The sequence below is a fragment of the Tachypleus tridentatus genome, chromosome 5 (genome assembly GCF_004210375.1).
Source record: "Tachypleus tridentatus isolate NWPU-2018 chromosome 5, ASM421037v1, whole genome shotgun sequence".
Classification (NCBI taxonomy): Eukaryota; Metazoa; Arthropoda; class Merostomata; order Xiphosura; family Limulidae; genus Tachypleus; species Tachypleus tridentatus.
The window spans coordinates 32,133,911-32,160,867 of NC_134829.1; the positions used below are offsets into that span (position 1 = coordinate 32,133,911).

General features: G+C 35.9%; 1 protein-coding gene across 9 annotated transcripts in view; it reads left to right on the forward strand.

Moving 5' to 3' along the window:
• The first annotated feature begins 5,895 nt into the window (after positions 1-5,895).
• Positions 5,896-26,957, forward strand: part of LOC143250851 (caspase-2-like) — a 43,868-nt gene continuing 22,806 nt past the window's right edge. For 3 of the 9 annotated variants that reach the window (XM_076501946.1, XM_076501952.1, XM_076501951.1), the window contains exons 1-3: positions 5,897-5,975; positions 22,986-23,133; positions 26,353-26,572. In XM_076501946.1, coding sequence (XP_076358061.1) covers positions 5,965-5,975; positions 22,986-23,133; positions 26,353-26,572 — 379 coding nt within the window. In that variant the 5' untranslated portion in view covers positions 5,897-5,964. Of the gene's footprint in view, positions 5,976-6,008; positions 6,213-6,298; positions 6,474-21,574; positions 21,642-22,985; positions 23,134-26,352; positions 26,573-26,957 lie in introns of those variants that run through there. The other 6 variants (XM_076501947.1, XM_076501953.1, XM_076501948.1 and 3 more) reach the window with 6 other exon arrangements.

The window sequence follows — 26,957 nt, forward strand, 5'->3', positions numbered from 1 at the left end:
TGAAACCTTATCTTGAAAAGTACTCCATGCTGAGTTATTCATTCCAGGCATGGCAGGGATGATCAGCAATCTCCTTCTGCTTACTCATGCAGTTCATGAGTGATGGAGTCTGGGATGGACATGTTTATGAGGCAAAATATCATGAGATTATGAACCCTCAAGTAGTCTTGTGGAAAACACTATTTGAACAGTAAGCATGTGAAGCAATGGAAAATAAAACATGAGTCAACATGAATAGACATTATGGATTTTAGGTTAAATAATTCCTGCTAAAGCACAACTCGCCACAAAGCAGGATCATTTGGATAAAGACCTAGAGAAAGCCCCTGAATAGAAAATAAAGTTAGAATAAAACTTTCCAGATAGAGCGAGCTGCACCAAAGTTTGAATAATGGCCACAAGTGGTAAATGAAACTCCAATGAAAGGAAAACCGCGATATGATGGAGATGGTGAAAGATGAACATACTGAGCGTGGTTCACATATTGTATTTCTCAATATTCTCTACTGCGCAATGAAGACGAGAAGCAAGAAAAAATTAGGTGATGGATCTGATGGGAGAACACCTGGAACAAATTCCAAAAGGTAATAGGTAGAGAATAGGCCAATCGAACCAAAAGATGAACCTAATTGGTAGGTGTAGAAGGTGAAAGATTGTAAATGGAGGGAGGGAGGATTGCCAGTGGATAAAGAATTGAGAACATGTACCCTGGAAGGAAACATTACTGGCAATATAACAATCAAGAGCCGTGGCCAGTCACAGAGACTTATCCGAATTTGATTGATTGTAAAGATGAAAAATTGAAAAAGTGGAGAAAAGGAAAATTCTCCCTCCCAACAATCTAAGGCCTTAGGGAGAAAGGAACTATACAGATAAAAGAGAAGACAGCTAGAGTGATAAAGGGTTTACATGAAATTTTAATGGCAAACAAATCTGACCATTGATTTCCACGGACTAAGAGAAGAAGGAATATGTTTTAAGGGAAAATGATACATGCAACACGATGAAAATGGTTCAACTGATGATAAAGTAAAAGAATGGAAAACCGCATTAACATCCCAATCTAAAAGGGCAACGTATCCAGAAGGAGTGCATGATGCTGGTTAGTACAAGGAAAGTAAAAACGCTATAGTATTGGGAAAAACAAAAGATGTTGGTTAAAGCCACCCCTTATCCCAAAAGCAAGGAGACCAAAGACTCGCAGTTAATGAGCCAGGTGAGAAATTATGCCACACGAGCCAGGGTAGAATATTCAGTTCGAAGTCCTTAGTTATAGACTAATGACAGAATGCCTTCAATTTGTATTGGTACATCTCCATGACAGATGGATGGATGGAAAAAGCGACTTGACTTGCAAAACTGGATCTTCTCGCCAAGGACCAGCAGATAAAAGCCAGGCATGAAGATGCAAAATGTTAAGGTTTAGATTACGACATGTGACCAAGGTTGATGAAAACGTAGGGAGAAAGTGTAACATAGAGAGGAAGAAAGAGGAACAGTTGGTGTAACAGTGAAAACAAAGACTGAGCTGGCCAATTATGATCTATTGCGAGAACAAAACAAGGAGTAGAGTGAATGATAGAAATTGTCCTATAAAATAATTGGATTGGTGAGTACACATAAAGATACTTGTGAGACCAATTCTGATTGAAGGTATCGACTGCTAAACCTTGGATAAGATACCAGTGACTAAAAGAGAGGTAAATTGTTGTAGAAGCCCAATTGAATGTATCTACATGGAAAGAAGTCCCCAACAATGTAAAAGATCCCTTAAAGTGAGGAGATTGAATGTTATCTCTTGTAGGACATATCTGGTTGGGCACAAAAGACGATCCACAATCAGATTTAAAGCACTTGGCACGTGACACGCAATAAGATGGATGTGATGTGCCTGTGATCAGTGTAAGATATCAAATATCCAAAAAAAAGAGATCTCTGGATTGGGTGTTCCTTTGTGTTTGATATGTGTTACCACCATAGAATTATCTCAATAAACCATTACCAGACAACGTCAGGCAAAAAGGAAGAAGTGATGCAATGCCTGATGTATGGCTAGAAGTTCAAGAACATTTATATATAAAGTACTTTCATCTGCAGATAAAAAACCCAAAATTTCTTAAAGGGATGCTTCTGTGAAAAAAAAACAGTATAAATCCAGATGCAGTGAAGGAAGCATCACGCCCACTGACATGTTCACTTTGTCCAAATGCTAAATCATTTCAGAGGGAGAAAAAATGATAAGTAATTATCAGAATATAAAAATCACATGCTGTTTCAATTAAAAGCTTAAAGCCTAGTTACCATAGAGACCATGATCTCGCTACTTGATAGATCTTATCACGAACATTTGTGGATCAATTTCTTTCCTAAAATATATATATTTTGAGTCGGTTTTCAATATAGTATAATTTATTGAAATACGATATAGTTATACGATATAGAAAAATGATCAAATCACATACATCCCCTGCAGTTTTTCCAGAAGTAATTTTTATTAGGATCATAAAAAATACCATTAACAAGTACTCAATACAATCTCTACATAAAATGCCAGTTACCATAATAAGCACCAAACAGGTTGTAAAATACAGCGAACAAATTTTGTCATGTGCTTTGCTTATCATACCATAATTTCTTAACTGTTAAATATTGCGATTGGAATAACATGGTACTGAGATTAGCACACTTGATTAAAAGTGGCTAAAGGTTTTACAACTGACATTTAACACGCCAAGACTTCATTGCATCGTACAAAGAAAAAAGACAAGAAAAGGGCTTAAATATCAATCAGGCCCGGCATGGCCAGGTGGGTTAAGGTATTCAACTCGTAATCTAAGGGTCGCGGGTTCGAATCCCCGTCGCCCCAAACATGCTCGCCCTTTCAGCCGTGAGAGCGTTATAATGTGACGATCAATCCCACTAATCGTTCGTAAACGAGTACCCCAACAGTTGGCGGTGGGTAGTGATGACTAGCTGCCTTCCCTCTAGTCTTACACTGCTAAATTAAGGGCGGGTAACGCAGATAGCCCTCGAGCAGCTTTGCGCAAAATTCCAAAACAAACAAATAAATAAGATACCTACCACAGATGGCACAACTAGCATTTAGGTACAAGGGAAACTTTTTTAGAGGTCGCTTATTTTTGCGTCACAGATATGTAAGATTTTTTAAAATTAAATTTCTCTTCAAACTTCATTATATAATATAATTGAGTACAAATAATTGAATGTTATGCCACTATTTAATAAATAAAATCTGAAAAACAAGAAGATAAGTTCCTTACACTTTTGTTTTTCAATTCCCAAATGCAATTTTGCCCTCATGATAAGACAAAAGGGTCCGGTATGGCCAGGTGGGTTAAGACGTTCGACTCGTAATCTGAGGGTCGCGGGTTCGAATCCCCGTTGCACCAAACATGATCGCTCTTTCAGCCGCGGGGGTGTTATAATATGACGTTCAATCCTACTATTAGTTTGTAAAAGAGTAGCTCAAGAGTTAGCAGTGGGTAGTGATGACTAGCTGCCATCCCTCTAGCTTTGCGCAAAATTCAAAAAACAAACAAATAAAGAAGACAAAATGGCATTAACAAGGGGTTAACTGTGAAATTTTGGATGGGGAACGAGATTTCATAGCATAGTGCCATTTTAAATTACATAGATCCACTCACTCTCTTGTATACTAAGTAGGTGTTATCAAATAAAACAGTAAAGGGATTTAAACTCACTATCTTGTATACTAAGTAGGTGTTATCAAATAAAACAGTAAAGGGATTTAAACTCACTCTCTTGTATACTGAGTAGGTGTTATCAAATAAAACAGTAAAGGGATTTAAACTTCTCAGTATACCTTACTGTGTGACAAGATCTGGAAATTGGCTCATGAGCAGTATGTGATATGTGATATTTGAGGTTAAACCTCAAAAGTAAGTTCACTATATGAGCAGTATGTGATATGTCTACGTAGGTCAAACCTCAAATGTAAGTTCACTATATGAGCAGTATGTGATATGTCTACGTAGGTTGAACCTCAAATGTAAGTTCACTATATGAGCAGTATGTGATATGTCTACGTAGGTTGAACCTCAAATGTAAGTTCACTATATGAGCAGTATGTGATATGTCTACGTAGGTTAAACCTCAAATGTAAGTTCACTATATGAGCAGTATGTGATATGTCTACGTAGGTTAAACCTCAAATGTAAGTTCACTATATGAGTAGTATGTGATATGTCTACGTAGGTACGGAACAGAAGTTGGATTCAACTCTTGTGGAGTTGTACAGAAGAAGTTTCATTATAACACACTCAATCCTCCGTTGTTTCCTCACTTTTTGGTGCATCCATTCCTACACTTTCAAGTTATTTTGAATATTGCTTTTCACTTTTTTTTTTTTTTATTATGGCCCGGCATGGCCTAGCGCGTTAAGGCGTGCGCTTCGTAATCTGAGGGTCGCGGCTTCGCGTCCCCGTCGCGCCAAACATGCTTGCTCTTTCAGCCGTGGGGGCGTTATAAGTAACGGTCAATCCTACTAACAACAAAAAAACAAACTTTTTTATTTCGATTGTAGATGTTCGTGTGGTGCGAGTTCAAAGGGCAGTTTAGAGGTACGATTATAAATTGTTTTTGTTACTTATTAAATAAACTAGATAGAGTACCCATCCCCTAGTACAGCGGTGTGTCTATGGATTTACAACGCTAAAATCAAGGGTTCGATTCCCATCGGTGAGCTCAGCAGATAGCCCGATGTAGCTTTGCAATAAGAAAACACACATTCCTGGACGGAAGTTATGTAAATTCGTGATTAATAAAAGGCTATCTGAGGGTATGAAAGGTTGTTTCCTTTATATGGAATTGCAAAAATTGTCCATAAAAATCTGCAAAATAAACAGAATGTGAAACTGCAAGTTTTATGTATCTATGTATGAACAGAAAACTCTTCATGCAAACTTTGGTGAAGATCCATCAACAGTAGGCAAAATAAAGATAAGAAACGACTATAAGAAACCACAAAACTTAAAATATGTATGTGTCTTTTCATGGGCTCCATGAATCTTGATACTAAATTTGGTGAAAGTCTGTCTACGGGAGTGAAATAGTTGTAAAAAGTGCAAAACTTTATATGTATCCCCCTCATGTCTCTGATGAGCCTCCATACCAATTTTGGTGAAGATTCATCCAGACCCTGCGAAGTTGTTACACGAAAAAACAACAGTCATTATAATTATAATTGTATAGATAATTGATATTGTAGCACAAATTTACTCTTTTTGAACTGCAAAATCCAATAGTAAGTACATTATTTTGTTATTATTGCCATAAAATTTGATTATTATTTTTTAATTTCGCGCAAAGCTACTCGAGAGATATCTGCTCTAGCCGTACCTTATTTATCAGTGCAAGACTAGAGGGACTGTAGCTAGTCATCACCACCCACCGCTAACTCTTGGGCTGCTCTTTTGCCAACGAATAGTGGGATTGACCGACCGTAACATTATAACGCCACCACGGCTGAAAGGGCGAGCATGTTTGGTGCGACGAGGATTCGAACTCGCAACCATCAGATTACGAGTCGAGCGCCTTAACCCACCTGGTCATGCCGGGCCATCATAAAATATAACGAAATCCCCGTATTATATTAATAACTTAGATGGTGCCAGTTAAAACTGAATTAAATACGGATCTAATAGTGTTTATGAACTAACACAAGTATACAAAGAAAATAATAAGTATTCAATTAAATAAACGACACTATATAACTACATTTAAGGAAAAATACAGCATTAACACTACCTAAAATATATAGTTTAATAGGTATTTTGCGAATAAGATCTGCTAAAAGTTTTGTATAAGGAAGAATATAGACTATTTTTTTTCCACTAATATAGACTATTGTCTCCTACGTAAAACGCATGCGCATCATTGCCAAAGGATGATCCGAATAGGCATAATATTAAGCATATATAGGTGATGATTAAGTTGTGAGTATTCATGTGAGATTCTTGTGTAAATTATATTCTTGTTTCATTATTATTATATAAATGTTTAATCGGTTATAGTAAAGGCACCAACTCTTCATGTTAAAATTTTTATCTTTATAGGTAGCTTAAAAACAGCAGTATTGTTTCAAATTGAATATAAAATATGGCAAGAAAAATATATTTAAAATCGAAGTACAACCACAATATAAAATAATGCGACTTATTGCCAAAATTTGTGTAAGTGAAGGTGTGCTAGAGAGATTCATAATGTGTCTAGAACTGTAACGCATATGAATAATAAATTACTTAATATTTACTGAGTTTTTTTTTAACTAAACGTTATCATGATATTTATTATTCAATCTTAATATTTTTTACCAAATAAGAACATAACTTGATAGGGTTTGCAATATGTCAATAAAGATTAAAAGTTTAGGTCTCCTCGCCATGACATGAGATAAAACCATTTTTTCAACCTTATTTACTGTCCTTTCGCTTGTGAGTTTTCAATACTGTGCTCAAAAGTTTAAGTATAATTAGCAATATTAGTACTGTATCTCTGCTACTAAATGATAGTACTATTAGTATTACTGTATGGGTATATTATTATATTATCATAAACGTAAGTTAAAAAATATCCATTTATTTCTCTACTCTAACACTTAAACTTTGAATTTTTACATCTTAATTAAACATTTTAGAATTCAACTGTCTTTGAGATGATGTTGAAATCAATTTTGCTGTTTGTTTGTCAATCCTTTTAAGTTCACATACTAATTTATTTGCTCTGTATTTAAATGAAGGAATAAATTCTGTTGGGATAGTTATTTATCAGTGGATATCTGAAGAGCAATATTTTCCCTGTAACTTGCAAGTGGCTTGTGTATTTAGTCTGGCACAAAATGGGCTTGAAAGTCAAAATAACTGACAAACATGGCACATAGGCCAGTTTGTTTGTTTTATTGTCAAGCTTGAATAATTAATCTTAAATCTAACATGTTAAATCATGTTGGATTATGATTTGTATTGTTATCATATGTTTTCTAGCTGGTTCAGTTATGAAGGAATTTTTAAAATTGTTTATTTAGTGTATATACACTTACTTTTAGCTCTATTTTTATTGTTGTTATTCTATAGACTATAATAGATGATATATATTCTACCAGAAAGGATATTACAGTGATATACAGTATCTGGGTTGAAATAATTGACCTTTTCTTGCTGAGTTGACCTTGTCTAAATATAATAGACAATCAGTACTGCAACAAAGGTCATGAGGTGACACCTGTGGCTGAACAAAGAAAGTGGGTTTGCCTGTTTCACTCAGACATAATAATTTGTTCATTTGTATTTGGAGCTTGACAAGTGAATACAAACTTTAAAGTATTCCGATAAAATGAAAACTTTGGAACTGAGAATACTTCAGTTGAAGTGACCATAATATGTGCATACAGAAGTATATTTGCTGTGTTTTCTTTTTGGTTCTGTGCTTATAAAGATTGTTTTTCATTTTATCTTGTAGAAGTCCCTTTTTTTTTGCCAGTTCTTACATATTTTCATTGCCAAAACAGCTGAAAATTATGGTACATATTGTTTTTATCTGTATTCATCACGAGATGAAAAATTGTTTCTGTATTTAGTAGTCTAAAAACCTTTAAACACAGTGGTATATGTTTGTAGACTTACAATGCTAGAAACTGGGTTTTGATACCTTTGGTAGGCAGTGCACAGACTGCCCTTTGTGTAGCTTTGTGCTTAACTACAAACAAGCTAAATAACCTTTAGGCTCTTACTTCATTGTAGATACTCATCTATTTGCATATGTTACAGACACTTTGAATAGCAAATTTATGTTTTAACATTGTTATTTTTCACATTGATATAAGTTAACAGTGTTGCATTTTACCTAACTGTTTTTCTTATTTTATGGATAATAACTTCTAGGAAGAAGGGCAGGCTGTATTTTGTTATTTTATTGTTGGATAAAATGTAATGAAAATGCATGTTTGCCACAATATTACTTCAACCTGTAACATTGTCTTCCATTTTAGTCAAATACAACAATTTAAAATTATATATTTTGGATTAAAGTATTATTTTCAACTGAATCAAATCTTTTATATTATAATAAAGAAGGAAGTATTATCTATACCTTAATATGATGCTAGCAAGCTTTTAGCTCATAGTACAGTTTGTTGAAAGTTCAAAGTTCTATGGTAACAAAGACATTTAATTTGTGTGGAATCAGATTCTGACAGTTAATAACTTTAGTTACACATGCTTCAGGCCATCTTTGATGGTTTCTGATATTCATCTAATCAAAGAGAATAAAATAGTCCTGAGGTAAAGTTATTGATTTCTCTGAAATAACTTTGAAAATCTTACTTTTTAAGCTGAAGTTGTGGAAATGTAGTATGTCTTTGGAGTACAGTTGTTAGGTTTTTGTGATCTTTATTGGTTCAGTTTTTATTTAGATAGCATTTGAGTATTATTTTCATCATTTGTTGGACAAAATCAAAACAATTATTTCTCAAAATATTGCTTTGTAGTTGTGGTAGGCCTATCATACAGAAAACAAGATTGGCAAATCTGCTATGGCATGGTTTGCACGTAAGATTTGTTAACATTTTATCTAAACTTGCAAAATGTCTTGGAAACATTTTATTATCAAAGAATCACATTAAAAACACTCAAGTTTTATCATCAAAATTTATTTTTTGGACAGAAAAGGCTATTTCAGATAAAGACAAATTGCATCTGTACTTTGTAAAAAAACCAGTAGTTAGAAAATAGCTTTTCCAGATTTGGCATAAACATTAAAATATTTTTTAAGAATCACAACTCAGCCACATATTCCCACTTCTGGAGGATATACTAACAATATAGTAGGTCAAGGCCAAGAAGCTTGGTCATTCATGCCAACTTAACCAGAAACAAGAACTTTTTTCAGTTCATGTCATAGATGTTTTCGAAAATATTCAAGCAAAAACTTCATTTTGATTTATTCAGCCATGTAAAATCCTAAAGTTGTACTGCATGGCTAAATAAATCAGGATGAAGTTATTGCTTGAATTATTTCAAGGAAATCTGACATGAACTGGGAAGCCATAGGTGAGTTGACATGGAATGACCCAGCTGTCAAATCCTGTTTGGAATACTAACAAAGATGACCAACTTTACAGTTTATGCAGACAGATAAACAAACTTAATGAACCCTATACATACTGTGTAAAGAAGGGTTTCATGCAGATTTTGTTGGCTAAAAAAATTATAATGGCAACCCAGATAATTTCTTCACAGTCTTTGTTCTCTGTTTGAGTAAAAACTTGAAAAAAAAGTATTTAACTGAAACTGTTTGAAGAATATTGTGAACATTCTGATGACACAAAGGATGAATATTTAAATATGTTATTCCCATTTAATCAGTTCCTGTTTAGTGTACTCAACTGTAGTCATGTGCCAAAATGGCAAATTAAATATTTTATTTTTACTGTAAATTTGATATGCCACTTCATTGCAAATGAAAATCTTTTTGAGAACAAGGAAAGATTTTTATGTAATGTATTTGTAGTGTATGTATGCACATATGTAAAAAATATCAACATGCTAATCATTTGAGACTATTGCATCATACTGTAAACAGTGTAACTAAAAATGCACTAATGAAATTATGCCAAACTGATTTTTTGTATCAAAACTTTATATTTGACAACCTGATATTGTATATTTTTAGGTTTATTCCCATTTAGTCTATTGCCAACTTGAGTAGATAGATTAGGATATTAACACCAGAGAAGTGATTTCCCACCTTTTTAGCTCACTTTTGCTGGATTTTGAAAATAGGATTTTGTAGTAATCTATTACACTATCTACAGTGAATGATATTTGCAGCAGGCATCTGATGTGGATCTGGACACTTCTCTTCATCTTCCCAGCTCAAATTCTTCCTTACTTCTTTGAGCAGAGAATGGGAGACACTTGCCACTTGACATTTCCTAGCTGCTGTGGTGGTGAATCCTAGAGTGTTCCTCACTGAATTTATATAGCACCATATGGTGAGAAGTACAACAGTAGCAGCACTGTTTATAGTATAGTTTAGTGTAGGTCACCTCTCAAACAGTCAGTGTGCTCTCTTGTAGCAAGATGGGTTCTTTACCCCATCTTAGTCTATCCAGTCGAGTTGAGGTCAGACATCATATGGTACAATTGCACCCTAACCATATTACACTTTTTGGCTCACTGTTCACTTCTGTTGTAGTTCTTAGCTGGACATGCTAAAATTCCACCTATCACTTTGACACTTTTAACTTTTTTTCCAGGTGAAGATTATATCTTGGTTGAGATAAAATAAAGTCTCTCGTGGGTGTGCAAACCTTGCCACCATGTATCATGTACTATGGGATTTACCTTTGGATTATTTCTGAAAGGAGGTCATCTGGGTTTAATCTTTACACTGTCCTCTTTGCCACTTGATTGTGAGATTCTTACTGTTCTGTTAGGGAAGTGAGGTATTGCCTTGGAAGTTAACATTTTCTTTAAAAATGTATTACTGGTAAACACTAACCTTCCACACTTACTCATCCATTTTCCTCTCTTATAGTGCACTTCTTGTGTTGTCTAAGAATGAAGTTCATTCATGTGCAAATGTGTAGGGAAATTACTGAGATAGAAGGTTGTGTCACGATCAAAGAATCCAAGTTTCTAGGTAAAATTTTGATTCAGAGTTGGGCTGTTTTATTCAGTAAAGATGTATAGCTTCCAGTTCTTTGTTTAAAATTACAGTGTTTTGTCTAGATATACAGTGGAGTTTTGAGTTGCAATGATGGTAAACATGGAATGTCTTGTATTACATTCAGTGAATCTTTCTTTCAAATTTCTTCAGGTTACTGTGATGTAGACTTTTGGACAGTTATTGCTTTTTATTGTATAATTTGATACTAAAATAATTATGTACAAGGTTTATAAGAGAGACCTAAGAGGGACTGCTATACTCTTCTTAGTGTCAGGATCCGTAAGTATGCATACAACACTGCACCTGTGATACTGGCAGTGTCATTATTGGGCACTGGCTAAGAACTCGTGAGGGAAAGGGTTTGGGCATCACCATACAGTTCTTTGTGAATAAGACAGAGCATTTTCACTTCTGATCAAAGGAATGGTAAAAGAAGCCTGAGACCATTTTTGTAATGTCTGCACTCCAGAGGGCAGTTCAGTGCCTGATTTCTAGCTAGAATATTTCAGTTCTGAATGGTATTGAACACCTAAATGAAGAGAAGTAAGAAGACTGGAAGAATATCTGTGGCTGATTGTACCAGTGGTTTGGCCCTGTGGAGAATTGGGTTAAGTTTAAGGTTTAGAAGAGGACTGAAACTGAAGATTTAGCTGCTTATGTAGTCAGTGTGTTCCATCTGCTTAAACTATGCTGAGTAGCAAAGAACAGAGCTCTCATTTCCTCCAACAGCATAGCAGGTGCCAGACATCTAATACCATCCACCAACAAAGTAGGCAAGATCTGTGGCTCAGCAAGGCTAGGATAATTAGCAGTGAGTTGCAAATGGTCATGGAAACACACAGATTCTATGTTTAGTCTGGCCATAAGCTTGGAGGAACACAGGTGACTCCTTGCAATAAAGAAATTAGTGGTCAACTTAGTTTTCAGGGTTATTGGACTTTCATATATAACCATGAGGATAAAAGGGTGCAAGACCAAGATCCTTTCTGATGCAGGAGCAGAAAAAAAATTGATGTGCTTTATGGTTCATCAAGCCTTCCGAGTGAGACCAGAACTCCATATGCAGGACACTGATTGTTTGCCAAACATGCTTGTTTGGGCAGAAAATACTACTTCCTTTGAAAATGATGTATGGTCCTCCCCCCACGAAAATGCATTCAACAGCATCAACAGGAATACTAACAAAAACTAGAAAAGACCATCTGGGACAGTATCAGGACTTGACTTACCATAAACTCTGACAGATTTGTTCACTGATGTTGAGTTATAGAAGCTGCATAAATATGTAAGAAGCATGTCAAAAAGCTGTTTGTTTTAGATGACAGATGAAATTCTCTTACAACACCCCTCGGTGTGGATTCCTGTACGTGGTGAGGGGACCTCCCAGGGAAGATTCTGTTCTTTCAGGTTACCTCCTCTGGGATCTAAACATCCACCCATGTGTTTGTCGTGCGTGGTGACCCGTGAAGGGGAGGAGAGGATCCTAGTGGTTCAGGGGTCTAACCCTAACACATCACTTTGGCCTTGAATTCCTGTAGATGAGCAGCCTTTGGATGGCCCCCCTTGGGTCAATTGGCTGGTCCACTTGGGCTAGGGTCAACCAAATACCATTGTTGGAAGTTCTCAACGGGTGTTGTGGACATTATGTCTGATGCTGGTGTTTGGGTATAGTGCTCATGAAACCCTGGCGTTGCTGCAATATCCTTGTATAACATTGTAGTGCGTTCCCTCATAGGGCTCTATGGTGGGTGGGGTCAGTGGGTACTGAAATTTTCCTTTTTCCCTATGGATCCTTGTTCAAAAATTTTAAATAAAATAGTGAAAAAACAGCCAATAGGTAAATGACCACGTCTTAAATACTCTGAGCAGCAATCTTCAAGATCTGTAACACCTGTACCCCATTTTCTTATATTACATTCTCTTTCAGAAAAACCTTTAGGGCAAATGTCCCCTGTTTTATTCAGAAGTGACTAGAGGGACTTGCTGGCTCTCCAGAGTCAGTAAAGAAGCTTCGATCTGGAGTCATATTGGTTGAAACATCCACATCACAACACAGTGAACTCCTCTTGAATTCAAAGACAATTGGGGATGTACCTATTGAAGTTACCCCTGATGCTACCTTGAATTCATCGCAAGGAGTTATTGTTGAGAGGGATTTGAAGAACGTCCCCGAGTCAGAGATTCTCGCTGGTCTCTCGAATCAAGGAGTTTCTGCAGTGAGGCACCTCTCCACTCTCAAAGATGGAGTTACACTGTCCAAAAATATCCTTGTTTTGACATTTACATCACCACATGCATCTACCACCATCAAGGCAGGTTATCTAAATTGCAGGATACGACAATACATTCCAAACCCTCTCCAATGTTTCCAATGTCAGAGGTTTGGCCACTCAAAGATGTACTGTCATGGTTCCCTGACGTGCTCGTTGTGGTGGCAAGGACCACGATGCCTATGAGTGTGACACGGACCCACATTGTGTCAACTGCAATGGTTCCCACCCTTCCTACTTTCGGTCCTGCCCAAAATGGTTGGAGGAAAAAGAGGTGCAGCATTTCAAAACGACTTATAACATTAGTTATCCTGAGGCTCGGAAATTGCTGTCCGCAACTCCATCTCGGAATATATGCTGCTGCACTTCATTCCACAACTACAGTGGGAGTGCAGACAGATCTCTGTGCCTCCAAGAGAATCGTTTTCAAAACAAATGAAAAGCCTTTTGACCTCCATGGTTAAAAAGGTTGATGAATCGATTCTACATCCATCTCTGTTCCTCCCATACATTCCAACAAACCTCAAGATCCACATCCTTCAGTTTCAAATATAGGAATTTCATCTGGTACATCTTTTTCTCCCACCCCACAATGTAAAACAATCATTCGTTGATGTTCTCATTCACTGGAATCCCATTCCAACAACAAAGACCTGCCCAAATGACCCAGGGCAGGATCCATGGAGGTTGATAGACCTCCTTCGAATAAGGACAGTAAGAAAAAAAGACATGGTCGTAAACAGAAGGGTTTTCCAACCACTTCGCCTACCCAATATTAAAAATGGCTACCTTGATACAATGGAACTGTCGAGGTTTATGTTCTAATCTGGATGATATCAAAACACTGATTGCTTCCTACCATCCTGTATGTGTTTCCATACAAGAAACATTTCTGAAACCTGCTGATACAGTCACCATTTGTCAGTTTTCTCTGTACAGAAATGACAGGCTCTGTGATGGACGAGTACATGGAGGGGTTGCACTGTTGGTTGATCAGCATGTTCCCACCATGTCTTTGTCACTCAACACACCCTTGGAGGCCGTAGCCATCTGTGTTTCCTTGGGTCATACCATTACTGTTTGTTCTCTGTACCTGTCACCTGGAGAGACATATGACCAATCAGATCTGGATGCTGTCATTCAACAGTTGCCATCTCCCTTTCTAATCCTGGGGGAAATTAAAGGGCATCATCCCCTCTGGGGAAGTGCTGTTATTGATAGGATAGGTCACTCTGTAGAGCATATGCTCTCTGATCACAATCTTTCTCTTTTCAGTACTGGTTCTTCCACTTATTTTAACGCACCTAGTCAGTACTTTACTGCTATTGATCTCTCAATTTGCTCCCCATCATTATTCTCCCATTTTTCATGGAGGTTTGACAATAATCCACTAGGCAGTGATCATTTTCCTATACTTTTGAGAGAGACTGGCCGTGGTCGATGCCACCCTACCTGCGTGCCCCAGTGGAAGCTGGTTCAGGCAGATTGGTCCACTTTCACTGCTCTTGCAGAACTTGATTCTGCCATCGTGAGTCAGCCATCAATAGACGACTGTGTGGTAGCAGTAACTGACTGTATTGTACAAGCAGCTGCTCAGTGTATTCATAAAACCACGACACGTTTTCCACAATGTCATCATCCGTGGTGGATTCCTGCCTGCCACATGGCATGGAAGGCTTAAAAACAGGCCTGGGATACTTTCCATAGATATCCCACACTTTCGAACCCCCATCGCTTTCCAACGGGTCTGTGCACATGCTAGATGGGTAAGAAGTCAAATTCAGAAGGAATCTCTAATTAAGTTCACAACTAGCATATCTTCAACCACCAGTTCCAAAGTCATATGGGACAGGATTCGAAAGGTCAGTGGGCACTGTAATTCTGTCCCTTTCTCGAGCTTACTCTCTGATGGCCAAGAGATAGCTGATCTCCGGAGCATCGCCGATACTCCAGGTGAAATCTTTTGCCAAGTATCTAGCACTTCTGCTTGTTCCTCCATCTTCTTGGCCATCAAGACTCGGGCAGAACATTCACCTCTTTCCTTTTGAACTGTCTTTCTCTTTGACTATAATCATCCCTTTACACTGGTGGAATTGAAAATGGCCCTTCATTGGTCTGGCAGTACATCTCTTGGACCTGATGATATACACTATGACATGCTGAGCTGTCTCTCTCCTGCTTCTCTTGATATTCTTCTAATTATTTTTAACCAGATCTGGGAGGATAATGTTCTTCCAAATGCCTCGCACTAGGCTATTATCTTACCTTTCTCTAAGCCTGGGAAAGATCACAAGATTCCTTCAAACTACTGTCCAATTGCTTTGATGAGCTGTCTTTGTAAGACCTTAGAGAGGATGGTGCTCGTATTGTTTGGTTTCTTGAATCAAACAACCTCTTCTCGCTCACCCAGTGTGGGTTCTGACAACAGCACTCCACCATAGACCACCTAATTCAACTTGAAACATCAATCAGAGAAGCCTTTCTCAAATGGCAACATCTTGTATCAATATTCTTTGACATTTAAAAGGCTTATGACACAACATGGAGGTATGGCATTTTGCGATACCTCCATATATATGGGTTACATGGCCATTTACCCATGTTTATTAAAAATTTTTTATGGACATGAGATTCCAAGTTTGTGTGGGTTTGACACTTTCCTGTTCTTTTCTACAGGAACTTGGGGTCCCTCAGAGCTGTGTTTTTAGTGTCACACTTTTCAGTATAAAGATAAATGCCATCGCTGAACAACTCCCTCTAACTGTTGCAAACAGGCTCTATGTCGATGACTTTCACATCTCGTGTCAGTCGTTGAACATGATATATATTGAGCAGCAACTACAAACTGCCCTCAAACATGTACTGAAGTGAAACACGGCTAACGGCTTTAATCTATCTCTCTCTAAAACCATTACATGCACTTTTGCTGCCAAAGGGGTATTCACCCTGATCCTGAACTCAGCTTCGGTGATGTTTCTCTGCCAGTGGTCCCTGAGACCAAGTTCTTGGGGCTTATCTTTGATTGTAAGTTGACCTTTATACCACACTTAAAGCAGCTACGGGTGAAATGCACAAGAGCACTGAACATCCTCCGTGTCCTCTCTACCACCAGTTGGGGAGCAGATCGATGTTCTATGTTAAAGATATATCGTGCTCTTATTCGATAGAAACTAGACTATGGATCAATGGTCTATGGCTCTGACAGACCCTCGGCCTTAAAGATACTGGACCCTATTCATCATCAAGGATTTCGACACTGCACTGGGACTTTCCCCATCTCCCCAGTTCAGAGCTTATACGTGGAATCTCACAAATCTTCTCTGTATCTTCGCCATTTCCAACTGTCTTTACTGTATTCTTCGAAACTTCGTTCCTTACCAAAGCATCCCACCTGGGGATGTGTTTTCCTTCCTCAGGGGACCTTAATTTTTCAGAACAGACAATCTGCCATTGCTCCTTTTGGCCTTTGCATCCAGGTGCAATTGGGTGAATTGGGTCTGTCCTTGGATAACATTGCAGAATCCGCTGGTCAGCCCATCCCACCATGGCTTATTACAGTCCCCAAATGTGACGTTTCTTTAAGTCATCTGAGAAAAGCAGATACTTCTGATTGGAAGCACCGTCTTTTATTTACTGAACATCTTTTGAACAATCTTTCCATTCCAATTTATATGGATATTTCCAAATCAGGTAATTCTGTGGGCTCTGCCATGGTTTGTTGCGGTTCGGTGGTTGCTCACAGAATCCCCTCTACAGCTTATGTGTTGACTGGGGAACTGTACGCCATATCTCTTTGCCCTGGATCATATTGAAACTGAGCAGTACTCCAACTGCACTATTTATACTGACTCGCTTAGTTCTCTACTGGCCTTGGAATTGCTTCACATTGGTTCACACCCTGTTCTAACTGATATTCAAAACCGACTGGCCCATTTCTCATTAACATCTACTTCTATCCAGTTTTTCTGGTTATCAGGCCACGTTGGTATTCACAGGAAGGAGCTTGCAGACACAGCAGCTAAATCTCTCTGCTCTGGCACTATCACCACTGTGCCTATTCCGTACATGGACTATGGTCCTGTATTCAAGGCTCGGCTCCGTGCTAGTTGGCAGTCCACTTGAAGTGAGCAATGCGACAACAAGCTTTTCTAAATAAAACCCTATGTTGGGCTTTAGCCATCTAACTTCCATAAGGTTCGGAAGGAGGATGTTGTTCTAACTAGATTACACATTGGTCACAGTTTTTTAACTCATCGTTTTCTTTTATCTTTAACTGTTGCACCAGTGTGTAGTTTGTGTAACACTCAAGTTACTGTAAGCCACATTTTACTTTCTTGCCATTGTTGAGAGTTGTAACGATGGCACTATTTTAAACATGTTCTGTCCCAAGGTTTGTCTGTAACATTGGACAGTGTTATTGGTGACGGTGACACTGTCCACCTTGATAAAGTTTTTAGTTTTTTAATGGCCATTAATCTTTTTAATCCCATTTAAGTGTTTGATATTTATTCATTACACCTTTTTAATTGTGGTTCCCTTTTCAGAGTCTCAATCTCTCTAGTTCAATTTGAAATTGGAAAATGGTCAGAACATTAAATAACTCGACATCAGGACTGGAAAGGCCAACTTCAGGAGACTAATGCTGCTGTTTGAACTACCCGTTAGTCATCCTGGCGAGTTGTTTTTACAATTTTGCTGCATGTCTTTTAACACTTTTATTACTTTACTTTTTGATACTGGCTATAATGACATATAACCCAGAACCAGGACTGGAAAGACCAACTTCAGGTGTCTGACAATGGTTCTTGAACTTACCTGTTAGTCTTCCTGGTGGTTTATGATCATTACCATTATGCTAGAGAAAGTCCTTTACAACTTCTCTTATTCTGCTTTCTCTCTTAACATTGTAGATTAGGTGTCAACATTGGTTTTATGCTTTTTCTGTTTTTCAGTGATGTTTTGTTTTATCTTCATTTCCTTTTATGAATTTTACTACATTTAATTTATTTTTACCTTTTTACTGGACGTTTGGCGCAGATAGCCTATCTGCTTTGTGCCATAAAACACTAAATCAACTCACAATTACAACACTTTGATTAGGAGTCATACTTAGAGCAATGAGTCAGAGGAGAATGATGCTGCTGTCTTAAGTCATAACCAACTCATGAGGAAAAAAAACTCAAAATATTTATCTGATTGTTTACAATGAACCAGGAGAGGAAATACTGGACTACATTGTAAAAGACAGTTGTAATTGTTTGCTGAACCACCATTGTTGGTTTCATCATAGGTATGGGTGGTACTGATTGACCTTGGCTAGGGTAGTCGCTTATTAAAATGTTGCAACTCATGCTTTTTGATCTTTTGAGTGGTGTTTCCAACAAATACATGAATTATTGTTTTCAATTAGCACCCAATTATGTAAAATGAAGACAGCAAAGTGATAAGATATATATTAACTCTTTGTCAATGGACATCATTTTCCTTGTATATCATGAGTTTTTCTTGAGTTACATTCAAAATTTAAACTAATTTCATTTCATGGCATACAAATAAACTTCACATAAAAATGTAGTCAGTAATCCAGATTTTAACATTATACAAGTATGAAGTTCATAATTTTATAAAACAACATAAAAAAACCTTAAATTTTACCTATTATAAGAGTTGTGACAATTGCTCTCTAAACATTTCCTTTTCTCTGATTTATGTACCACCCCTCCATAAAGTATGAAATGTAATGGGAATTACTCATTATAAGTTACCATCACTTAGGAAAAGCATAATTTTTATGGCATTCAATCTTATTGTGTTACAGAGTCATAAAGTACTAAATCAGCACCTTCTTGTCATCGCTGTCTGTCACATCCTCTCTTTCAGAAATTGTGTTACAGAGTCATAAAGTACTAAATCAGCACCTTCTTGTCATCGCTGTCTGTCACATCCTCTCTTTCAGAAATTGTGTTACAGAGTCATAAAGTACTAAATCAGCACCTTCTTGTCATCGCTGTCTGTCACATCCTCTCTTTCAGAAATTGTGTTACAGAGTCATAAAGTACTAAATCAGCACCTTCTTGTCATCGCTGTCTGTCACATCCTTTCTTTCAGAAATTGTGTTACAGAGTCATAAAGTACTAAATCAGCACCTTCTTGTCATCGCTGTCTGTCACATCCTCTCTTTCAGAAATTGTGTTACAGAGTCATAAAGTACTAAATCAGCACCTTCTTGTCATCGCTGTCTGTCACATCCTTTCTTTCAGAAATTGTGTTACAGAGTCATAAAGTACTAAATCAGCACCTTCTTGTCATCGCTGTCTGTCACATCCTCTCTTTCAGAAATTGTGTTACAGAGTCATAAAGTACTAAATCAGCACCTTCTTGTCATCGCTGTCTGTCACATCCTCTCTTTCAGAAATTGTGTTACAGAGTCATAAAGTACTAAATCAGCACCTTCTTGTCATCGCTGTCTGTCACATCCTCTCTTTCAGAAATTGTGTTACAGAGTCATAAAGTACTAAATCAGCACCTTCTTGTCATCGCTGTCTGTCACATCCTTTCTTTCAGAAATTGTGTTACAGAGTCATAAAGTACTAAATCAGCACCTTCTTGTCATCGCTGTCTGTCACATCCTTTCTTTCAGAAATTGTGTTACAGAGTCATAAAGTACTAAATCAGCACCTTCTTGTCATCGCTGTCTGTCACATCCTCTCTTTCAGAAATTGTGTTACAGAGTCATAAAGTACTAAATCAGCACCTTCTTGTCATCGCTGTTTGTCACATCCTCTCTTTCAGAAATTGTGTTACAGAGTCATAAAGTACTAAATCAGCACCTTCTTGTCATCGCTGTCTGTCACATCCTTTCTTTCAGAAATTGTGTTACAGAGTCATAAAGTACTAAATCAGCACCTTCTTGTCATCGCTGTCTGTCACATCCTTTCTTTCAGAAATTGTGTTACAGAGTCATAAAGTACTAAATCAGCACCTTCTTGTCATCGCTGTCTGTCACATCCTTTCTTTCAGAAATTGTGTTACAGAGTCATAAAGTACTAAATCAGCACCTTCTTGTCATCGCTGTTTGTCACATCCTTTCTTTCAGAAATTGCCAATAGTTCTCTCTCATATTTAATGTTGTTATTTATAGCCAATGTTTTATTCTGTCAGAGGAGGTATATTACTTTGTTCTCTGTACAACAAATTTTCTATTTTGCTTTCAGCTCAAACTATTCTCACAGGAAGCACATTGATGAGCTTAATTTAATTTTTAACTGCTCTTGTCCCATAGAAAACCAGGAAATTTATGATAATTAAAGGACATTGTTTGTTTTGTGCTTCTTGTTGTTATACATTCTTTGGTACTCTTTTTGACTTTAAAACTTTAGTACCATTATAAAAAAGAAGTGGAATCAAACTTCCTTAAAAATCAACAACATAAAGGAAGACCCAGTTAAATACTGTATTTCTTGTTTTTTCATGTGTATTATAAAAGTAACTCAAATGTAAAAAGTAGAAACATTTTAAGTCAAATCAAGTAAACTAAAGAATAATAACAAATTATTATAAGGGTATGCTCACAAGTAGCCCTTTCATTATGTAATTTAATAGGGTAACATGAACTCCACATTAGGCAAATTTACAAATTTATGGTGGGAATATCAGTTAGATACAGTTTAATAATCAATAAAAGTAAATGTAAACAAATAACTTCCATTTTACAATTTGAGGGTACTCTAGAAACTGAAAAGTGTAGCTTATATTTACTTCAAATTTACCAACTTCACATTAAGTTTGTGTAGAGGAAAATAATACATATAAAGTTTAACTGGAAAGAGATGTTTGAAATTTCACATTTTATCACTTATTATCTCTACCTTAATTTAAAACAGGATCTGTCAATTTGACTGACGTTATAACAACCACACACACAAAAAATTGAAATTTTTACTTTCTAGAATGAATTCAAATTGTAATATAAAACTACATTATTTTAAGTGGCTTTAAGCTTGTGATAGAAAACAGCTATTAATAATTAAATTTTATTGTTTTATTGATTGCCATTTAAACCATCCGCACCATTATATGTTGTAAATCGCTTGGAGAATGTGCAGCTTATGCTACACTATCAAATTATATTACCCACAAACTACTAAGTGATACCTAACTGGCTGCCTTATGAAACATTTTCATTATTATTTATTTTATCTAATCTAATATAACCCAAAAAGATCCCTATTTTAAATTTTAGATATGTTTTTAATAATAAATAAAAATTAAACAAGAAATAAAATACTTACCCAGTGTTTTTTTCTTGCTGTTGATTGTCAGATATACCTAAGCCTACATATTTTATACCAATGTAGCAGTGCATTAAATAATGCACCAAAGAGTGTAGACTAATAATATGCAAGGAGACATTTTCTCATAACTCAGTTTTTTTGATTTTCTAACAATGCAACAAGAGCTGTTACAAATTCCTCCAAGCTTGCAGTTGTGATTTCTGTGGGAACCAAACTTGTATCACAAGTGAAATTGATGTTTACCTATTTAAAATGCAATATACCATTTGGTAGATAAAAACTTTGACTTTCTATTTGTTACAGGTAATATATATTCAGATGCAAAATACAACCATTAACAAAGCCTGAAAAAGAGGATATGACAAAAAGAGTAAGATTTTCTACTAATAACCAAACAAACATTGAAGACTATAAAAATTACGGTTTGTCTGAGTAAGATTTTCTACTAATAACCAAACAAACATTGAAGACTATAAAAATTACGGTTTGTCTGAGTAAGATTTTCTACTAATAACCAAACAAACATTGAAGACTATAAAAATTACGGTTTGTCTGAGTAAGATTTTCTACTAATAACCAAACAAACATTGAAGACTATAAAAATTACGGTTTGTCTGAGTAAGATTTTCTACTAATAACCAAACAAACATTGAAGACTATAAAATTACGGTTTGTCTGAGTAAGATTTTCTACTAATAACCAAACAAACATTGAAGACTATAAAAATTACGGTTTGTCTGAGTAAGATTTTCTACTAATAACCAAACAAACATTGAAGACTATAAAAATTACGGTTTGTCTGAGCAATGACGATACTATAGGGAGCAATTCACGTTTAATTTCATACGTATATTTTGAAGGGATAACATATGGAAAGGAAGATGCTTAAAGAAATTGTGTTACTGTTTAACACTAAAGAAAGTTAAAGATTTTTTAAAATATTTTCTTAAGAACTTAACAACTTGTATATTATTAAAATGTGGATTATTTGCTGAATGTTTATGCCATATTAAATGGTGTTACATGAACAAAAATTAGTTAATAAAATTTTGAGTGTCAGACACTTTCGTGCATAGTAAAGGATACCTAGGGTGAAAGGATTAATGTGAGAATATCACAGATTAAATTAAATATCTTAAACCTTCCAGATGATATATGTTAGCTAGGAACTTGACAAACTGAGTTTTATGTGGTATACAGTACTAAAAATACTGTCTAGAAATTGAATGTTATAATCACTTTGTAAGGAGCTACTTGGTAGAAATTGAATTCACTACCCTATTCACAATTTGTATCAGCTCACTTTGTAAGGAGCTACTTGGCTCCCATTTGGAATATTTTGTTCACTTTTAGTCACCTTATTTCTGAAAGGATCTTGAATGGTTGAAAAAAAGTCAGAGAAGGGTTGTTTAATGATTTCATGATTCAAAGGGTTACATGGGGATATCTTTACATGTTGTATCTGCAGAGCAGAAGGGCTCAGGAATATGGCTCAGTCTAAGTTGTTGATATTTAAGAATGGATAACAAGTACATGGAACATTAGAACGTTTTTTTTTGTATTTCTACTGTAAATGTCTTTAAAGTAAAACAGTGGGCAAAAGAAATAAGTTACTGACTAAATTAATAAGTAATTTAAAATGCTGTGTATGCACAAATCTATTTAATAAGTTTTTACAAACTATTATGTTGTTTTTTTCTTTTGAAACTTGCAGTAAAAAGAATATCAAAATGGATCCAGTTCATAGAGAACTTCTCAAGTCAAACTTTGTAGAACTAAGTAAGGTAATAAACCTGAAACAAATAGTTCCATTTTTGCTGGAAAAACGGATATTCACCGAACACATGATGGAAGACGTACTGGTAGGTTTTGTTTTACTTAAGTGTGATATGCTCTTAACTCTTTCCATACAAAGAGAGTTAAAAATGTGCATGTTTTGACCTTATACAGAGTTATGTTATTTAGATTTTAGTTTCATAATTTTAAAAAAAAAGTCTTCACTTCTCAGTGTCAGATAATTAACCTGTGCTTTCAATTTTCTCTTTCAAGTTGTATAACTCAAACAGAATAGCTTTTGTATTGTATAACAGATTGAAACCCAAACTATAGATAATAAAAACTCATATATAGAATTTAAATATTTTATCATTATTTGCTAAGATATCAATAAATTTGTTAAACTCACCAGAGGAGCCTTTCCCATCTTTTCCTGCGTTTTAAGAAAACTAACTTATGTCTATTAGTTTGATGGCCATGTTTATAAACAATAGAAAGAACATATTGTAATTTGAAAATTTCATAACCTTATTTGTTCAACTTTTTTTTTTTGCATTAAAGACGTGATACAAGCCTTCAGGTAACCCTCACCCAAGCTCAAGATTTGTGATGATGATGCAACTTAATTTCTTTCAAATTACATGAATGTCATAGTTTGAAAGAAATTAATTTGCATAAACTTGAGAAATCAGTGGAGTGCATCAGAGAAAAGGCATATGGTGGACAAGTACCATAGGAGAGTTATGAGGGTAAGCTGAAAGCAGGAAAACTGACTATTGGATAAAGGCAAGGAACATTTGAAGAAGAAATTGGAGGTGAAGATTCTGGCAGCAAAAGGGAACCTACTACCCTATTCACAATGGCCCTCCATGAGTACCTGTCCACCATACACCTTCTTTCTGAAGCACTCCATTGATTTCCCAAGAGATTTTCAGGAGATACATTCTCCCTCATTACATTAGTATGATTATTTTTTCTACTCTCTGTTGGGATCTTCTGGGAAAGGACACTAATTGTCTTGTCCCAAGTTTTTTTATATTTGGGACTTGTAGATGGTTTCTTTTTTTCATCATGTTTCTTGGTGTCAGCTTCATTGCTACCAGTGGTAACAATGGCTATCCTTTGTGCTCAAATTCACTTGGGACTCATTTGCAAATTTTTTTTACCCTGTGGCAGAAATTCCTTTCCAATTCTTGAGTTATCCTGGTTGTGTTTCATTCAGTTTCTTTCCCCTCTGTTGTATCCCTCCAGTACTCATATCCATTCTGCTACCTTAGGATCCGACTATGAATTGACATCTGTCCAAGATGGTATTGTCTCTATCACGGAGAGCTATCAAGTATATCGGATATTATTCTAGTTTTTACTCCAGATTGTTTGTGGTACCCCAGAAAACTTTTATCTGGCATCCTGTGATTTCTAATCTCATTTTTGGATCTTTCCTGTTTTATCAAGAAGTCCTTTCTCAACAAAGTTAGGCTTTTTCTTCAGGATTATGGATGATCAAGGTAGACATCTCAAGTGTTTGTCTGTATTCCTATCGTTCAAAATGCTGTCTGTGGTTTGTTCAAGGGTTGTGTATCAATTTTATGCTTTGCACTTTGAGGTTGATTTTGGTTCTGCATGTCTTTTGTCAGGTGGTCAAAGCATTTTCTTGATGTCTGGAGGCTCAGGGATTGCATTTACACCTCAACAAGAATGGCTGGTTTCTGTTAGCTTATTCTGAACTGAAGTTGTTCTTGTTCATAATACACTCATCTGCTTCTAATAAAAGCAGCTTGATTATCAAGTTGGAGAAGTCCTTCCCATTACCTACCCAATATCTTGAGTGTTTTAATTTCAATACCCATCTTATTTGGTCCCAACCACCTCTTCTATGAGTATGTTTGATGAAGCTTTCTGTTCTCCTCCCCTTGCTCCTTCCTTTCTAATAGAAGTACTTATCCCCTTGGGTCTGACACACGTGGCTTCTTAAATAGACTCTGCACAACCAATGGGATCTTGCTTTGAATCCCTTGGATTTTCTCATTACCCTTCCTCTCTCCCTTGTTGACAATCTATGTTGGCAGTTGAACAAGACCTACATCTCGTTGGGTGTGTCACTTCCTCACCAGATGCTTCCATTCATGGTAGGTGTGGACTGATGAACAGGAGGCTTCTGGACAATGTTCTATGTCTAAGAAGTCTTGCCATCTTAACTCTTGGAACTGGAACTTCTGGCAGTACAACATGTTTTGGGTCAATTTTTTCCTCTTGTAAGGCATCACTTTATCATAATTTATTTGTACAATTTTATGGTAATGTCTTATAATCACCACGATCATACAATTTTTCTTCTGAGATTCATCCTTGGATCTCCTTTGTTGGGCCCACACACATGGGATACATCTCTTTGTGTGTGCATTCAACCTTTTCCCACAGAGTGGTCTTTAAATCATCAGGTTTTCCTGTGGCTATATTCCAAGTGGGGTATGCCTCAACTTGATGCATTTGCCCCTTTTTTTCAGTACCAAGTTACCATGTTAATTTAAACTTAAAAAGCCTGTATAAAGTGCACAGTGATATGCAGTAAATAGTCCTGGGATATAGTACAGTCTGTGTTCTAGAACCAAGATTCTAATCCATTATTGAATTTGTAACTTACTTTCTGGTTTTGCATCAGTCATTTTAGTTTCTGATAGATTGAGTATCCTCATTGCTTTGATTGGTTTGTTGTGTGTATCTCTGTGATAAATATGTTATATTTTTATGTTTTACATATTTGTACAATTAAGTTGTAATTGTATCAACTGTTATGGAGGTTGCTTATATATTTTATGATAAAATTCGTATTAAAGATTAAGTAATTTTACTAACTCTCGCTTATTTGAAGCAAAGAATGTATGTAATTTTATATTTTAATAATGGAGGTTAAAGTGAGTGGTTATTTTCATCTTTGTGATTAGCCAACAGATATTTAGTATTAACAAGTTGGAAAGATTATATGTAAAAACAGTATGAAATCTATAGGAAGTTGAACAATATTATCCATGTTTGGGTGAAGAGGAACTTGTGGATTGAAAAACAAATCATTAGTAAGGTATTTAGTATGCAATATATGTGTAGTAAGAAATACTTTTTAATGAACTAAAGGTAACAGCACCAGTACTGTTGTATGTAAATAAACTTAGAATGAACCTTACTTGGATTTGAAAAATTATTTTCATTAATGCAATAAATTTAAACCTAAAATGCTGAAATTTAACATAAAAATGCACAGTGTATATTTTACGAAGTTATTTATTGTGTGGTTTTAATTTTCATAGGCAGAAAGAACTGAAGTAGACCAAAAGCACAAATTGCTGCTGGACTTGCCTCGGAGAGGACCAGATGCTTTTGAAAAATTTGTTGAAATCTTATTGGAAACTGGACACTACAATGCAGCATTGATTCTTGAACCAAATTTTAAAAATGATTCATCTATTTCACAACTATCAACATTTAATAATTTCACTGGTGGACTGGATATGAGTGTAAGAGAAATAGGTGAGATAAAGTAGCTACTGTACGTGAAGTAACACTAGATTTTAACATCCTTATGGAGAAAAGGTATTGATTGTGGAATTGAAGAGTAAACTTGAAGTATCTGGTATTACTTTTAAAAATGAAAAGTTGTTGAGGTTATTATAGTGCCTCAAATTCCATGCTTTTAAAATGTAGCTGTGCAACACTTAAGAAAATATAGTTGAATTATGTGTCTTAAAATGTAGTGATAGAAGAATGAAAAAACCCTGATGTGTTTTATGTAACTGAAACACTTCTTTATTGTGGAAGGTTTAATTTCAATCATCCTGTACTAGATACAACTAGCAAAAATACCCACCCTCTAAGCAAGTATATCTGCTTATTTGTGAGGAAGGCTATTGTGCCT